Source organism: Ochotona curzoniae, unplaced genomic scaffold (genome assembly GCF_017591425.1).
Source record: "Ochotona curzoniae isolate NIBS_2020 unplaced genomic scaffold, NIBS_Ocur_1.0 contig_66, whole genome shotgun sequence".
NCBI lineage: Eukaryota > Metazoa > Chordata > Mammalia > Lagomorpha > Ochotonidae > Ochotona > Ochotona curzoniae.
In genome coordinates this window covers 19,734,940-19,752,334 of record NW_024466512.1, presented here as the reverse complement: position 1 = coordinate 19,752,334, position 17,395 = coordinate 19,734,940, and the positions used below count along the sequence as shown (strand labels likewise).

General features: G+C 37.4%; 1 protein-coding gene across 2 annotated transcripts in view; it reads left to right on the top strand.

Annotated features, from left to right (window-relative positions):
- SLK (STE20 like kinase) overlaps positions 1-17,395 on the top strand; it is a 58,189-nt gene that overhangs the window by 34,955 nt on the left and 5,839 nt on the right. The window contains exons 11-19 of one of the 2 annotated variants that reach the window (XM_040992160.1): positions 48-178; positions 387-510; positions 2,379-2,558; positions 4,853-4,945; positions 12,075-12,204; positions 12,969-13,093; positions 14,073-14,261; positions 15,380-15,505; positions 15,820-15,933. In XM_040992160.1, coding sequence (XP_040848094.1) covers positions 48-178; positions 387-510; positions 2,379-2,558; positions 4,853-4,945; positions 12,075-12,204; positions 12,969-13,093; positions 14,073-14,261; positions 15,380-15,505; positions 15,820-15,933 — 1,212 coding nt within the window. The remainder of the gene's footprint in view (positions 1-47; positions 179-386; positions 511-2,378; positions 2,559-4,852; positions 4,946-12,074; positions 12,205-12,968; positions 13,094-14,072; positions 14,262-15,379; positions 15,506-15,819; positions 15,934-17,395) is intronic. The other variant, XM_040992161.1, reaches the window with a different exon arrangement.

Sequence of the window (17,395 nt, the reverse complement as noted above, 5' to 3'; positions counted from 1 at the left end):
TTGACCATTTCCTATATGAAGCCTAACTAAAACAAAATTTCACTTAGGAAACAAGAAGACAGAAGAAAACATTGAAGAAAACACGCAAATTTATTGTTGATGGTGTAGAAGTAAGTGTAACAACATCAAAGATAGTTACAGATAGTGATTCCAAAACTGAAGAATTGAGATTTCTTAGGTGAGTAAACAGTGTAATTAAAACTGGTTTTTAACAACTTTTTTTGCTTTTGCAAAGTCTTCAACAATTGAGAAACAGGAGTAATTTCTTGACCAAAAGACTTACTCTTCTGTATTATAGATTGACAGAAATTATTCTTTTGAGCTTTCCAAAGAAAAAAATGCAACATATGCTCTCCCTCACTGTAATTGCTGTTAAATTTTTACAGACGTCAGGAACTTCGGGAATTAAGGTTTCTTCAAAAAGAAGAGCAGAGAGCTCAACAGCAGCTCAATGGCAAACTACAGCAACAACGGGAACAGATTTTCCGGCGCTTTGAACAAGAAATGATGGTAAAGTATTAGATCTTTGCATCATTTTGAAAAATCTTTTATTTGGGGACACAGGTGGAAGGAGGGAGAATTTATCATCTCTGAGTTCACTGCCTAAATGCCCACAGCAGCTAAGGCTGGGCCCAGCTAAAGTGCAGAGCTTGGATCTCAGTCTTGGTTTCCACATGGGTGGCAGGTGCCCAGGTACTTAGGCCATCACCCACTGCCTACTATAACAGTGGGTAAACTGAAATTACAACTGGAGCCAGGACTCAAGCCCACTTATTCTGATAAGGGTTGTAGGTGTCCCAAGTGGAGACTTAGCCTGCTGTGCCAAGTGCCTTCCTCATATCCCGTCTTGTTAATAATTATAGTGAGTGCTTAGAAAGAAACAAACACAGCAGTTGGTTTTAGTATTTGTTATCTCGTTATTAGATTTTCCTTATTTGCAGTCTTTCTGGCTTTTATGTGTGGTTTCTGGATGCAGTATTTTTGTTTTTTTAATTCTTTATTCTGGAAAGGATCTTTTATTCCAGTTTTATCACTGACTTAGGGTTTGACAGGTAACTTTGTTGTGCTCTGGTTAAAATTTGTCAAATTTTGTGTGCGTTCGGTGTGTCCATTGTTGGAGAAATTTTTCAGCCTTCTAATTTGCCGTGTTAATGTAGAATCCAAGATTTTTAAGTCAGTTGAACAGTTATCTTCAAACCGGGCTGAGTTTTAGAATCTCTTGATTTTTTTTTCTTTGGACTGTTTTTAAAAATTTGCTTCCTTTCTGGCTCCTACAGTTAAGTTTCCATGTCACGATTCACTGCTGCTGGAGAAAACAGTGCTGACTGTTCAGAAATAACGGTCATTGAGTCTGTCCTTAACTCATGTTCAATATCTAGGCTAATATAAATTAGGAAATAGATCATTTGAAATGTTATAAGTATTCATGCTTCAGTACACTCCTCTTGTTTTGTAATTTTAAGTGGTACAAATTTGCGTAGTGTGACATTAATGACTACATGTGAGATCGAAGTGAAGATTGCTCAGAAAATATGAAATTGTTTCTCAATGAGTAGTTTTATAAATACTCTATTTTGTAGAACCTTATGAAAACTGTTCCCCACTATAGTTCAAAATGTTTTTTCTTTGGCTTTCTTTAAAATATCCCTTATAAATATTTAATTCCACTTATATACTGAAATGCGTTAACACTTTGAAATTATTATTGAGAAGTCTTGTTAGAAGAGTAGATTTGAAATTCCCAAAGGTTTGTTTCAGGGCAGTAGAATGTTTAAGATTCTTAATAAGGAAGAGTAAATCCAGTACTGTTAGTTTATTAAAATTACTTTAAATGAGTACTTTGATATGTTAGAAATGTGATAAATGTTTGCATTTTTGTAACTTTATTATGTACCTTATGGCAACTAGATATACTTCTGAACTGTCTAAGACTTTTGCACATTTTACCACTTGTATAATTTTTCAAGTTGGAAAAAAGGAACTAGCTACTTTTTGAAAAAAAAATTACATCTTAGTGTATTTGACTTGTTATGTACTCAAAGGTTATATTATATCACTTATTTTAAAGATTTATTTTTATATCAAAGGCAGATTTTACAGAGAAAGGAAAGACAGAGAGAGGTCTCCCATCTACTGGTTCATTCCCTAAATGACTGCATTGAACAGGGCTGAGCCAGTCCAAAGCCAGGAGCCAAAAGCTTCTTCGGCATCTCCCATTTGAGTACATGGGCCCAAGCACTTGAGCCCTCCTCTGCTGCTTTCCCAGGCCATAAGCAGGGAGCTGGATCAGAAGTGTAGTTGGGATGTGAACTGACGCTGCAGGCAGGCAAATGGGTGATAGGAAAAATTATATGATCTTAGGATACATTGTTTTACAGAGTAAAAAGCGACAGTATGATCAGGAAATCGAAAATTTAGAAAAACAGCAGAAACAGACCATTGAACGTCTGGAACAAGAACATACAAATCGATTGCGAGATGAAGCGAAACGCATTAAAGGAGAACAAGAGAAAGAGCTGTCCAAGTTTCAGAATATGCTGAAGAATCGAAAGAAGGAGGTAAGTGTAACTACGCTTTTTTAATTACTAAAACCTGATTTGTGACCAGAGCATTAGGAATAATGTTTAATCATGAAATAACACTTTTGTTTGAGTTGTTTTCCTAGTAGTCTGAAGGGTAGTAGTAAGACCACATGTCCTCCCCAGTTTTCTGTTAACAAAACTGGAGTGAAAGAGGTTTTAGAGACCTGTTCAAACTCAGAAGGTCCAACTTCCTGTCTAGTCACATGTTGAGTAAAGCCTTCAAATTAAGTTTGATCTATATTCTGATATACTGTTTCTAGTCTGAATAATGCAGTATTTAAGGCTTGTATAGAAATCTGCTTTTCAAGAAAACATTTTGTTTGCCAGCGGCACCAGTGATTGAGTTTACTAGATACTTGTTATCCTTAAATCTTACCTTTAATACATACTTTCTTGACATACTTTACTGACATTCTTGGATATTTGCCAGACAAAAAGTAGAAAATCACAAATTTGAAGTATGTGAGAACTCATCAGATTCAGAGGTTCTTGAAAAATCAAAAGTGGAAGAATACTCGGAGTTTTTAGTTTTTTCTACAATGGTTTTCATAGTTTTTACTTGGTGTTGTATTTGCTATGAAAGATTGTCACTGATTCAGAAGGAGAATTTACATGTTAGTGTGTTTTGTCCCCAAAGTGAAATCAAGCTAACTTAGAGATCACAATTTTGAGAGGTGATTTTATGATTTATCTTGTGTTTTCAATATAGAAGGAGGATTTGCCTTTTTATGATAATAAAAAGCTACAGGTATAATAATTAGTCAATTCTATTTATGTGACTTGGAACGTAAAAATGTCAGTTAAATTAGTAAATGTGTTTTTGCATTTGTTTGTACCCACTGACTTTAACATTTAAATTGTGAACAAGTTTGAGTATCATATTGCTGAATCATAAGGATGCGTTTTAAAAAGGATAGAGTTGAACGTTAATAGATATACTATGTCCTGTATTTTTAGGTAAAGATGAGTGAAATGGTTTATAATTTTACTTGATTATGACCAAGACTTATAAAAAATAATGTTATCACTTACTGAATGCAATTGTTTTAAATACCATGAGTATTACTGGCAGTTGTTTTAAATACTATGAGTATTACTTTATTAGGCTTCAACATTTTTAAAATGGTGGATTTTTTCAAATTGAGAAGCTATTGTTTATATCAGATTTATATATTTTAAATAATTATGTATTTTTCTTCTGTTGCTAAACTTCTTGCATTTGGGGAATCTCTTCCTTTTGATGGTGATTTGGTTTCATGAGGGATTACTGATGGGAAATTTTAAGTGCCCTTTGTTAAATCAGAATCAGTCTCTTGGACCATCTTGGCATGTGGTGATTTGGAATCTGGTTCTTTTGGTGCTTCTACTTGTAAACACACAATTGTTTTTCATACTAGATTGTAGATGTATTGTTAGGTTGAAGAGCACATCTAGGACTCTGAAAAGATTAAAAGTATCTTGAAAATATAGTTTTGTATAATATACTTTTGTAGGTTGTGTATTGTTAGGTTGAATAACACATCTAGGACTTTGAAACTATTAAAGGATCTTGAAAATATTTTTTTCTATAATATACTTGTTTTTGCTTAATAAAACACAGTTTACTAAGCATTTACTAAACATTCCTAAATCTAAAATTGACAGGCTTGGCATAAATTGTCAGCAAAGGAGAATGTTGTTCTCGTGCATAAAGTCATTAGAGATGTTCACATTTTATCATATCATACATAAAATAGTATGTTTTATGAAAACGCAGTATGAATTTACTTCTCCTTTGTGTATTCTGAGGCCTACCTTACTCTTTTTGTGATTTTGTTTGTTTATTTTTGGCTTCAGTAAGTGGATTTTATTTAGAATTATTTCTGGTGTTATCAAGCCGGTTATGAAACTTTGCACTTCTATAAATAACATTATCTTCCTTGTATCAGTAGAAATATTAGGATCTTTCAAGAAGGCTTTCAAGTTCAGCATCAGAGCTGCAAGTAATCCTTCACTATTTCTTTGAATCTTTAAGTGAGAAAGTGACACATAGGAATAGCTAAGCAGCTAATTAACCTCTGCGTGTGTAATATTCCTTTCTGCACTGAAATTAAGCATGCTCTATCCTTTTATTCTTTTTCACCAAGCTAACACCTGTGCTAATGCATGTTGGAAAGAGCCTTTTTTTTTTTTTAAACCGCTTTCATATTTGGCTTGTAGCTTGTCTGCTCACATAAATGCTTGCTGTGGAGAAATTATTTCCCCACCTCCTGCATGCTTATACACTGTAGGTTTTAAATGAAGTGGAGAAAGCACCCAGAGAGCTGAGAAAAGAGCTCCTGAAACGCAAGAGAGAGGAGCTTGCACAAACCCAGCATGCTCAGGTAACAGAAGCAGCTTGATGCTACTAAAAACAGAAAGCAGTGTCTCTTGCCAGTTCAGTAGGCTGTGGTTGGAAGGTGATTTTAACTGTAATGGTTATTGATGTTGACTACTTCCCATCCAAAGATTCCCAGAACCATCTTTTATGTAGTAATAAATTCTATACTATAGTGACAGTTAAGTGACATCAATATGAAATAATATGGAATGTTTGGAAAGCTGACTGTGGGTGAAGTAAACAAATATATTGATGTATAATTTGTTATTTTGTTTTGATCATGGTAGAAGTCTGCATTTTTGTCTAGCAGTGCCTGTGTTGTGTGATTAGATTTTTAGGATGGAAGAATGATGGGTGATAAATGTTGATAATAGGCTTTAATTTTTATGAAGTTCAAATTTAGATGACAAGTGATAATGTTAAATTACAGATCAAATATTTATTACTTTTAAGCTGTACAACATAAGCAACTTTAAAACCAGATTTTAAATATTAGATATGCTTTTCTTTGTGATTCAGTGTCCAGTTGTTAAACAGATGTGCTGTTTTATATAAGGAACTTGATTCTAGGTTGTGATAAGAAAGTCTTATCAGAAAATGGGTTGTTTTTTTATATATAAAACTAGATTCATGAGTATTTTAGTGAAATTTTATAAAATCATATCAGATAACTTTTATAGAATATTGTAATACTTAGAGAGATGAGTCTTTTAGTTAAGTTTGCAGTCAGCCTGAGACAAAGAGGAAAATAAGTTTAGTCTTTAATTCCCTATGTTAGTGGAAAGAAGAAGAGGCAGAGATTATGTATCTGTGTATTAAACCTTTTTAATGAAATTTTGTGTGATTTTAAAAGTGGCTGCCACTCTTGGGTTTGATAGATTCATATAAAGAAACAGAAAGAGCAAAAACCCCTGAAGGCAGCAGGGGTTTTGCCATTATATATTTTTTCTTTTCAAAGCAGGAATATTTTAAAATGGCCATATCTTTGTCATCATTTTAAAGGATAGAATATTTTAAACACCATGAAAAATAAGAGGAATAAAATATTAGAATTAAAAAATTGAATAAAGTTAGTTTTTTCAATTGAGTTTGCCTACTTGTTGTTCTCTCCTTGCCATGAGCTAGTAAAGCATTTTATCATCCTGGTGTGGCGCATCTTCCTTTAAAGTGATGAGAGTTGAGACAGTGTTTACAGATTGTTAGGTACTATCCCAAATGGTTTACATGTCTGAACTCATTTAATCTCAGAGCAGTCATTACTCCCGTTCACACATTAGGACCTAGAGTCGTGGAAGTTGGTGGGATTTTCCCAAGGTCGCACCGAGGGTCGATGGCAGAGCCAGGCTTCTCTGCGAGTCCGAGTTAGGTCTGGGTTGGATACATGGAACCACCACCTTACGTTGCTTCTCAAATAAAAGAAACTTGCTCTGTGCCTCATCAGTTTTTTTCAAGATTTATTTATTTATCAGGTAGAGTTAGAAAGAGGCTAAGGTGGAGGCAGTGGGGATGGGAGCAGGGGAAAGATCTTCCATCTGCTGTTTCTCGCCCCTGATGACTGCAGCAAAGCCAGAAGCTTCATCCTGGTCTCCCTCAGGGGTCCAGGGCCTCAAGGGCTTGGACCCTCTTCTGCTGCTTTCTCAGGCGTGTTAGAGAGCTGAATCAGAAGTGGAACAGCCAGGTCTCTAACAGTGCCCATAACGGGCCGGCCCCCATCTAGATTCTTACCTGTTTGACCCAGTGTTTTTGGCTGTTCCTTGTCAGCAAGTAAAGGTTTAGAAAGCCATTTCTGGCTGTACGTAAACTTTTTGTTTATTTATAGATTTCAGATCAGTAACAATATGATTTTGCCTTACAAAGGTATATACAGTTCTTTTTAAATTCCAGAATATATCAAACTCCAGGTAATTGAGAATTTAATGTTTAATGAATTAGGTGACCCTGTTTATTACTAAGACTTTGCTGGTGATTTTTCATATAATTTGCAGATGGGAAAGAGTTTGGCTTTTATTTTCCAACTACAGCCAATTGGCATGGTACATTCTCACTGTAAGTTTAATGAGGAATTTAGTGATCTAAAACATTTCAAAAATGTTTCTCTGTTGCCTTTGATGTTGCTGAAACTTGATATTTTAGCTTTTCCTGAGAATTTATAAATAATAACCACATAGGCAAGGAGTGGGAATATATTTATTCAGCTGGCCAGTCCTGTGGTTTCAGAATGTATTCTCAGGAACTCTTGAGTTTCGAAGAAGCATGTTTGGAAATCCTTAAAAAGGCAAGGACTGTGGGACTGTGGACCCATCTGTTTCAGCATTGTTTTGTGATCTTGTATATAAACTGAGATTATTTTTTAAAGGAGACCTTTCTTAAAACAACAATGGCACAGCAGAAGTGGAAACTGCTGACCTAGTTCAACTCCTTCTACAGATGAAAAAAGTCCCTCTCTGTTAATTGACTTGTTCCAGGTCTCAGGAGACTCAGCATTTGTGTAATTATCACTCAGATGCATCCTCAGCGAGGAGGTTCACTGTGTTCTAATCCACAGGGTGTGGCTCAGGTCATGATTCAGTCTTTTCAGTTGTCATCCTGTGCAGTCTTCAACGCCCAAATGCAGGATGTAAGTCACATGTGCCCGGAGGAAGATGCCCTCTTCTGGTTTACTGACTTTTCTTTGGCTCACATGTGCCTTCTCAACGTTGACTTCATTTACTAAGATCTGGACGATCAATTGATGATAACGTTTGTAATGACAGTCACAGTGAAGACCTGACACCAACTTCATGTTCTTTCAGAGTTGAGTCTATTGCCACCACCCTGATAGAGGGATGGAGGTTATCTCTGCACACCAGGGGATGGAGGCACAAAACATTAAATGAGCTGCCTAAAGTTACCTAAGAAACTAGTCCCAAACTCAGAACAAGGACACTTGTAATACAGTGCTGTTTTTTTTCTCTGCCTCACTGCAAATTTTAGTAGAAAATTTTATCTTTTTAAAACGTAAAATGCCTTGCCAGTGATATTTCACAAAACTTTGCACATGTGAGAAATTGAATGCTGTGATTAGATTGTTGTTTTTGTGTGAAGTGACATTTTGATTGCATAAATGTTTGTGTAGTTGTTTTAATTATGGATATGGTCAGAAAAGCTTTGCTAAAAAGTAGCGGCTTTAGTCTCACTTAGTTTCAGTATCCATTTATTCAAAAATGTCAGTGGTGAATAGTAAGTTGCTATTCTCCTTTCTGTAATTTAAATTAATTCTGGAATCCCAAGCTGTGTTCTCTTTCACAGCCTGCATAGGGATATGACCAGCTCATTTAAAACTGATTTCACTGTTTGATATATGTGACTGAAATAGGTAGAATACAACTTGATTTTAATGCCTGTCTTCCCTAAATTATTGACAGATGTTTGGCTCTTTATGTATTACACTAAAGAATACATAAAACACTGATCTTTTTTAACATGAGGAATTCTGATTATTATTACTTTTCTGATCATTACCATTTTTTAATCAGTCTTTTGAGTTAAAGGTGACCAAATTCTATACAAATAGCCCACTGTATCCTAACCCTTGCTTTGAGTTTTCTAGAATCCAAGGTTGAATTTCTAATGGTTACAGTTATATAATTAATTGTTAAAATTTCTTGACATTTTAAAGCTACATTTTAGAAAGGAGCAGCCTTTTCATGGTGTACCTGTCCATTTTAAAAAATGACTTAGTTTCTGTGGTTTGGGATCTTGTGCTGTCTTTTACTTTTAATGATTATCTTTTTTCTAAGATGAATATAATTTGTGCAATCTTTTTGGAATGTAGTATTTCTTGTTATTACTTTCTAATTACAAAGTCTGCTATCCTGTTGTACTTGGCTTTTGAAATTAGGAAAGTTAATGATTGCTCCATAATATTAAAATTTCATTTCTTTCTGGATAGTGAAATATATTAGTTGATATAGAACGTTTTCAGATACATTCTTCCCCCATTATTTTTTATTTTTTTACATAGTGAAGTGCTACAGGAAGGTGGGTGAGATCACCATTTCCACATTCTCTGTTTTTCCTTCCTGTATCTTGGAGAAGTAAGGGGGAGATAGGAAGAGAAGCCACATCCAGCCTCCTAACACTTCTGTAGCCCGGGATGGAGGACAGCCACCCAACACCACCCCAGGGTTCACGATGTGGGGCATGCTCTGAGGGTCCTGCTTAAGAGGTTTCAATAATTCAGTAGTTCTGAATTACTGTCAATCTCGCCACTCCAAGCACAATGAAATCTCTCCAGAATCCACTGGTTGACATAGTCCACCTGAAAGTCTCCGTTTGCGCAGACACTCACTGCCAACACTTGGCTGGGGTAGTTGATCAGTTCTGTCTTTCGTCTTCTGTTGTGGTACCTGGTCTGATTGTGGATTGCGTGTGTCATAGCTGGGCCTCCTCAGTGGCTTAGATGGAGCAGTGGGCAGCATGTCCAGGTACACACGGAGGACATGATATTACATTGGAGTCTGCAGAGAACACCTAGTACCACAACAGATACTTTTTAGACGTGATTTTAAAAAGACTTGTGTAGTGTCTGGGTATGTAGTCATCTATATTCTGTTAATTTATAAGAGTTTGATTATTTGCTGTCTCTGATTGTTAGGAAGCATTCCATACATTTATTTATTATTGCCTGTCTTGACTTTTTGTTGTTATTGATGCTTATTTTAACTTTTCAGAGCAGTAGAGTGCTAGTTCTGTCTGATGCTATATTAACTGCTAATCCTTACAATTTTGTGTTAGCTGCTTCAACATTTTATAATTCAGTCATTATGAGGCCTGACTTCAGGCTCCATATTTCCTAGCCTTGAGTTTTCTGAGATTTGCTTTTGAATTTTTTAAAGTGTGGTAGTAATAGAAGCAATCTTCATCTTCAGGGAATGGATATACCAGTAGTGTCATACTTCAAAAAGACAGGATTGTCTCTTGTTAATTCTAGTAATCCTGTAACTGGTACATGCCCAGCATCTACCAAGTGTTTAATAAAGGTTTTCTTTGAACTGAATTTTTTTACCTTGTTTAATCAAGACATCAATGTATTATACTAATATGATTTGAAATTGCATAGGTAAAAAATTAGGGGTTTTTTTTAGTGTTACTGGCTTAAGTTTACTTTTTCACATGTTTATTCATCTCATTCTGTGTTTTTGCATTTGTTTTTTTTGAGTCTCAGATTTGTATTTATGCTAGTTAGGTTGGACCTATTGTTTCTTTCCATACAGATATTTTAAAAAATCTTTTATGTAAATCAGTGATAAAAATGTTGAGTGAAGAAACTTTTTTATGTATCTGAAGGTTATATTAAGTCTGTTAAGAAATATAGAAATATTTTGATTGAATTTAGAGAAGGTAATTTTTATTACAGATTGTAGAAAAAAGCAAAGTACAGCCTGAACAACTTTCTTTGTTATAACTGCTCAGAGGACCTCGAAGTTTTGTGTCTTCTTTTTTTTTTTTTTTTTTTAAAGATTTATTTTTATTATTTTTTCATTGGAAAGGAGGATATACAGAGAGGAGAGACAGAGAGGAAGATCTTCCGTCCGATGATTCACTCCCCAAGTGAGCACAATGGCCAATGCTATGCCGATCCGAAGCCAGGAGCCTCTTCCGGGTCTCCCACGCGGGTGCAGGTTCCCAAAGCTTTGGGCCGTCCTCGACTGCTTTCCCAGGCCACAAGCAGGGAGCTGGAAGGGAAGCGGGGCTGCCGGGATTAGAACCGGCGCCCACATGGGATCCCGGGGGTGCAAGGCGAGGACCTTTAACCACTTGCGCCACCGCGCCGGGCCCAAAGTTTTGTGTCTTCTTAAAGAAAGCTCAAAAGTGCTGGTATAGCTAGTTGAATTTAAATGTTTATAAATTAATTTTTTGGCTGTGATGAAGTGATATGAGTGTCTATAATCAGATTGATAATATGTTCTATAGATGCTGTTCATTTGTCTTTTCCTTCTGCTGGCTTTTTATTCCTGCTAACATGCAAATTATGCTGTAGTTGAGAGAGCAGTGCTTCTTGACTCCAGGTTCCTTTAAGAAGACACATGAACCGTGTTGTCTCAGAGACATCACTGTGGGAAGGCAAACGCCTGTGCAGCTTGCTGGGTGCTTGTGTACTAAGTACTGGGCTGACTGTGATCCAGACCCTGTCAGACTGTCCAGTTCCAAATAGGTTTTGGAATTTGATTTTCTCTGGGATGTGTAAGAATAGGGATGATAGATGGACTGCTGCTTCAGTGCCGCATTTTAAATCTGAACATCCCTTGAGCTATTTACCAAGTGCTGCTAGTTGCTGAGAGAGGGCGATTCATACTTAGACTTAATCTGGATGTTACTCATTTCCTTCTGTAAATGTATGATCTTAGCAGGTAAAATTTGTCACTATTTCTTTTTCTTAAGTAGTAACTGAAGGATTTTTTTTAACACAGAAATTTGCCAAAAACTATATGATTAGTAAATATTTGGATGAATTGGTGAATCATAGATGACGTTGGTTGAATTCAGTGATTATAGAATTTTATTATATGTTTATAATGTATAACTCATATTTCTGTTCTTAGTTTGAATTCCTCTGGCTTTGCATTGTTTAAGTCCTGTTCATTTTTGGTACAGCTTGTGGACACCATCTTTCTCTGTGAGTGTAGCTGTGGTGTTCGCTGTAACTCTGTCATTTGGCATAATAGAGTTTAAAATTCTGACTTGTTTTTTTGTTGCATTTCTTTGTGGGTTTTTTTTTCACCATAATGAAATGAATAGTAAGCTTTAGAGCCTATACATGTATTATGTTCTTAAAGACACCAGTGTAATAAGGCATTTTAATTATGAGTGGGATATCAACTTTTGTTTCTATCATTCTTAAATGGTGATTCAGCATATTATGTTTTGTAATACTGATGGTATTGAATTTGTACTACTTCTGGGGTTGAATTTGGTGGTTAGTACATTTATTTTTTATATGTATAGTGCAGTGTTGGTATCTTAAAATATCTGAATACTTTGTAAGCTTGGTCTAGAAATCTTGTTAACCACAAATGTAAATATTCATTTACAGAAATGGATGTTTAGTGCAGTGGATACTTTATTAATTGGTGGTTGACTGTATCTGATAGGAACAAGAATTTGTTCAGAAGCAACAACAAGAATTAGATGGCTCTCTGAAAAAGATCATCCAACAACAGAAGGCTGAGTTAGCCAATATTGAGAGAGAGTGCCTGAATAACAAACAACAGCTCATGAGAGGTATGGAAATTCTGCAGCATATTGTGTATATAAAGTATTCAGAAACATGCTAAGATGCACTTGGGAAATAATTTGAATTCTTTCCTTTGCTAGGGTGGTAGGAAGAATAAAGTTATGGTAAATAAAGTTTTTTAAAATTAAGTACTACAAGATGTACAATTTTTTGACAGTTTGAGCATATACCTTATTCAATTATTAGTTTGTGTAGATAATGCTAGAAATGTGTTTGAATAATTTGTTTTCATTATGCCTTATAATTGTTGATATACCCAATAGCCACATGATAGAATAGAATTTTAAGTACTTATTCCTCTTAACAAATTAACTTACATGTTTTTGTTTTTAAGACAATTATTTAGAATTGTGGTTGTCATGATAGAACATTCTCTCTATAGGCCATTAGAATAGAATGGAAAGTGCTAATAGATACTATCTTTACATTGATAAAATATCCTTTATGAGTTAGCATGTCAATATATGTATTGTGTGTATGTTAAATCATTGTTTATGAAATACTTTTATGTAAATACTAAAATGAAAGACAAAATACGGTAGGTAGTCAAAAGAGCAAGATGACATTTAAAATTTATTTTTATTTTTAATTTAGAATTTTATGCTACAATTCTGTAGAGTCTGGAATTTTCCCTCACCCCCAAACTCACACCCCTAGCTGACTTCCCCCCATTGTTACAGCAGTACAGTCCTTGATTAGGAGTTGTAATTCCATCAGTCTCTTATTTAAGAACATTGCTTTCTTGTCTTAGCTCGAGAAGCTGCGATTTGGGAGCTTGAAGAACGACATTTGCAAGAAAAACATCAGCTGCTCAAACAGCAACTTAAGGATCAGTATTTTATGCAAAGACATCAGCTACTTAAGCGGCATGAAAAGGTAATTAAAGGAAAATTTCTTCAATTTTGGTTCATTTTAGTTTACAAAATTAATAGCTTGAAGCTTATATTCCTTAGAGAATGATGTTTTGATTTTTTTATTTTATCCTTAAATTGTATTTTCATAAGAGTTTATGTGTTTTCATATTTTATTTGAAAGGCAGAGACAAAGATCACTCCCTGAATAGCTGTAACAGCCATGGCCGGGCCGTGTCAGAGGGACTCCAGGGTGACAGCAGCTGATCAGGCTCTAGAGGCCCTGTCTGCTTCCTTCCAGAGTGTGCCTTAGCTCAGAGTCGGGATTGGAGGCAGAGCTGAGCCTGAAGACCACCCAGTCTGATAGGGAGGAGACACAGGTGTGCCAAACGATGGCCTTTTTTTTTTAAAGTTTTTAAAAAATCTGTTTGAAAGGCAGAGATAGTTAGACTGCATCTGCATCTACTGCTCTCCCAGGTGATTTAATAGGGAACTGAATTAGAAATCTAACATGCTGTGCCACAATGGTTCAAAATACTATTAGGCTGCTTATTACTAATAATGTAATTTTTTAAAAAAGATTCATTTAGTTATACTTGAAAGGTAGAGTTACAGAAAGATCTTTTATCTGCTAGTTAATTCCTCAAATGGCCACATGACCAGAGCTGGGCCAGTTTGAAGCAAGGAGCCGGGATCTTGCAGGTCTCCTACATCGGTACAGGAGCCAAAGGCTTTGGGCCATTCTCAGCTGTTTTCCCAGGTCATTAACGGAGCTGCATGGGAAGCGGAGCATCTGGTGCATGAACCAGTGTCTGTACAGGGTGCTAATGCTGCAAGTGGAGGCTTTAGCTACACCATGGCACTGGCCTTAGTTTGCCTAATATATTACTGATCACTGTGCAAGAAATAATATGGAAAACAGCCACAGAATGACATATTTGAACATACATGTGGGAACTGAGTGTTAAATATACACCTTTGAGTTCTGTTTAAAATTTTCCTAGGAAACAGAACAAATGCAGCGTTACAATCAACGACTTATTGAGGAGTTGAAAAACAGACAGACTCAAGAAAGGGCAAGACTGCCCAAGATTCAACGCAGTGAAGCCAAGACTCGAATGGCTATGTTTAAGAAAAGCTTGAGGATTAACTCAACAGCCACACCAGATCAAGACCGTGACAAAATTAAACAGGTAAAAATAATAAAGCTACTCCTTTAAAATAAATGTGTGTGTGAGTGTGTGTTGAAGTTTGTTGTATGTGAAACAGAGAAAGCTCTCGCATTTGTTGGTTCGCTCTTCAAATGTTCTCCATGTCTGGGAGGGGAGAACTCAATCTGGGTCTTCCACACGAGCAGCAGGAATCCAAGGACTTGAACCATCATCTGTTGCTTCCCACAGTGTGCGTTAGCAGGAAGCTGAATTGGGAATGCAGTTGGGTCTTGAATGCAGGAACTCTACACAAAGGCCTGGCCAGGTGCTGCATCCCCTGCTCTCTTTCAGGCTGCAGAGGCTCTGAATGACCTTTGTCATACCACAGAATTATTTTGTAAATATTTGGCTTGGGCTTTTTGGTGTGCACTTCAGTCTGTGGGCTGGGACTAGAGGCATGTTATATGCACTCCAACACATCTTCCCAGAGTGGTGACTGCAGAGAGCAAAGGCTTTCCTGTCATGCCCCTCACCAAATCCTGGGCTGAACTGGTTCTAGGGTCAGTCCTTGGGAATGAGGTAACTTGGACAGGTTTTTTTCTCCAGTTTTTTGAGATTTATTTTATTCATTAATTTGAAAGAGTTGGCGAAAAGGAGAGAGGTAGAGACAGAGAGTTGCCTTCTACTGATTCACTCCCCAAGTGGTTGCAGTAGCTGAGACTTAGGCTAAACCCAGGAGTCGGGAGCTTCATCTGGGCCATCTGCTGTTGCTTTCCCAAGGACGTTTGTGGGAAGCTAGATAGGAAGTGGAGCCAGCCATATAAAAGGCAGCATTGCAGGCAGTGGCTTGCCCCGTGACACCACAACACCAGCCCCTTTGATAGCTTGGTAGCCAACATGTATGACCCCATTGTGGTCTCTGTACTGTCACAGGTCTCATAAAGTCAGTAAGCAGATGACCGGATTAAGGTTTAGTCAGGCGATTCTGGCCAATTTAGTATGTGAACTCTTAGCTTTGAGTTACAGCATGTTACTGGTTATATCTTAAGTAATTGTTCTTTTTAACTTTTGTTAAATCCCTTAACCACACTTTTGGAATTTGTAGAAATTATATTTCTCATTAGCGTAATTTGTGTCTTTTGTTTTTTTCTTGCTTATAGTTTGCAGCCCAAGAAGAGAAGAGGCAGAAAAATGAAAGAATGGCTCAGCATCAAAAACATGAAAATCAGATGCGGGATCTTCAGCTGCAGTGTGAAGCTAACGTGCGAGAACTGCATCAGCTCCAGGTGAGACGCAGAGCGGAGGACAAAGCTCCAGGAGGCGACGCTCGAGGGGCTGCTTCGGGGAGAAGAGCGGGTCACCGAATGAAATGGCACATGATACAAGAAAATGCTGCAATTGAAATAACTGTGTTCTTTAGAGACGCAAAAGTTGTTATAGCTCCTGAACATGTGAACAGGAAGCTGCTCACTGTTTTGATGGTTCTTGGTTTTTAAAGGATAATTTGAAACCTCAGTAGTGGTTGATGTTTGATGAGTAAATTATTATTTTGGAAAATAAGTTGATCTGAGGTTGTTTTTTAATATGACTTTATCTTTAGAATGAAAAATGTCACCTGTTGGTTGAGCATGAGACGCAGAAGTTGAAAGAGCTAGATGAGGAACACAGCCAAGAATTGAAAGAGTGGAGAGAGAAGTTGAGACCAAGGAAAAAGGTAATTGTTAAACAGTTTAATTAAAATGGTACTTACACACTCATTCGTGACCCAGTTGTTGGCTCTTTTCCCACTGTGTGTCAGGTCATGTGTCAGGGACAGGAGATAAATGGAAAGACATAGCAGATTCAGAACTGAATGCCGCTCAGCGATCAGTTCTGAGGGTCATGGGTGCGGGGGATGTCAGTCCAGGGGACAGGCTAAGGACAGCGAAGCAGAGGTTCAGTCAGCCTGGAAGGCAGAGGCGCCCTTGGGGAAGAGGTGCCTTGGGAGCCCAGCAGGGCTTGAAGGTGAATAGGCGCTTGGCAGGACCCCCAACAGAGTGGAGTGAAACCCAGTGGCAGAGGCGGGGCGGGGACAGTTGAAGTAGAGGATGAGTGAAAATGAAGTTCAGGAATTTAAGAAGTTGCCTGTTACTGGAGCATTTGGGTGGTGTTTGAGCAGGGTTGTGTGTGAACCTGTGTGTAGGCATTCAGGAGCGAAAAAAGAAGGGACAGTGATGATCGAAAGTCTGGAGCAGTTTCTTGGAGCCAAGTTAGGGATTCCTTGGATGTCATGTAAATTAATGAATTAATAATCCTTCCAAATGCAAAGTTAAATCTAGTGTAAGAAGGATGACCTTGCTCCTCTGCTTGCTTCCCGTTTATCTGCACTTGCCTGCGTACTGGCTGGTCCCCGTCGTGAGTCAGCTCCGTCCGTACCTGCACTGTGTGATCCCTCGCCCTGTGCTAACCCTCAGACTTAAACCTTGCTTTTCTCTGCATCTTCCTGCCACGCGTTTCAGTCATTCCTTTCTCCGATACATCCACTCAGTCAGTAAGTTAAAAAGATAACGTATGCAGGGACTTCAGAAAGTTACGAGGAAACTTTTTTCAAGTTCATTTTCTGTGAACTCTGAATTCTTATGGCCCCTTTTATGTGCCAGAAATACACAGATATGGATTCAGATCTCAGTGGTGACGATTACCGATGAATTTCATCACTTAGTATTTCTATATCTGATTTGTAGAAACTGGCATTGCTAGCCTCTTAATTGGGTTGTATAAGATTGTTAAGAAAGCTACCAAGAAATGACAACTGAGTGGCACTCATCCCACTACCTGAGTCACACTCAGAGTTCAGTGAATGTCTGCTCTTGCTATAATTTGGTATTTTTATCATTAACAGATTGGCTTTAAAACCCCCACATTCCCAATCTCTCTCTTTTTTTTTTTTAAATTTTTATTGGAAAGGCAGATTTACAGAGAGCAGAAGAGACGGAAAAATCTTCCATCTACTGGTTCACTCCCCAAATGGCTGCAGTGGCCAAAGTAGAGCCGATCCAAAGCCAGGAGCCAGGAGCTTTTTCTGCGTCTCCCATGCAGGAGCAGGGTCCCAAGGCTTTGGGCCACCCTCTGCTGCTTTCCCAGGTCACAAGTAGGGAGCTGGATGGAAAGTGGAGCAGCCGGGACAAGAACTAGTG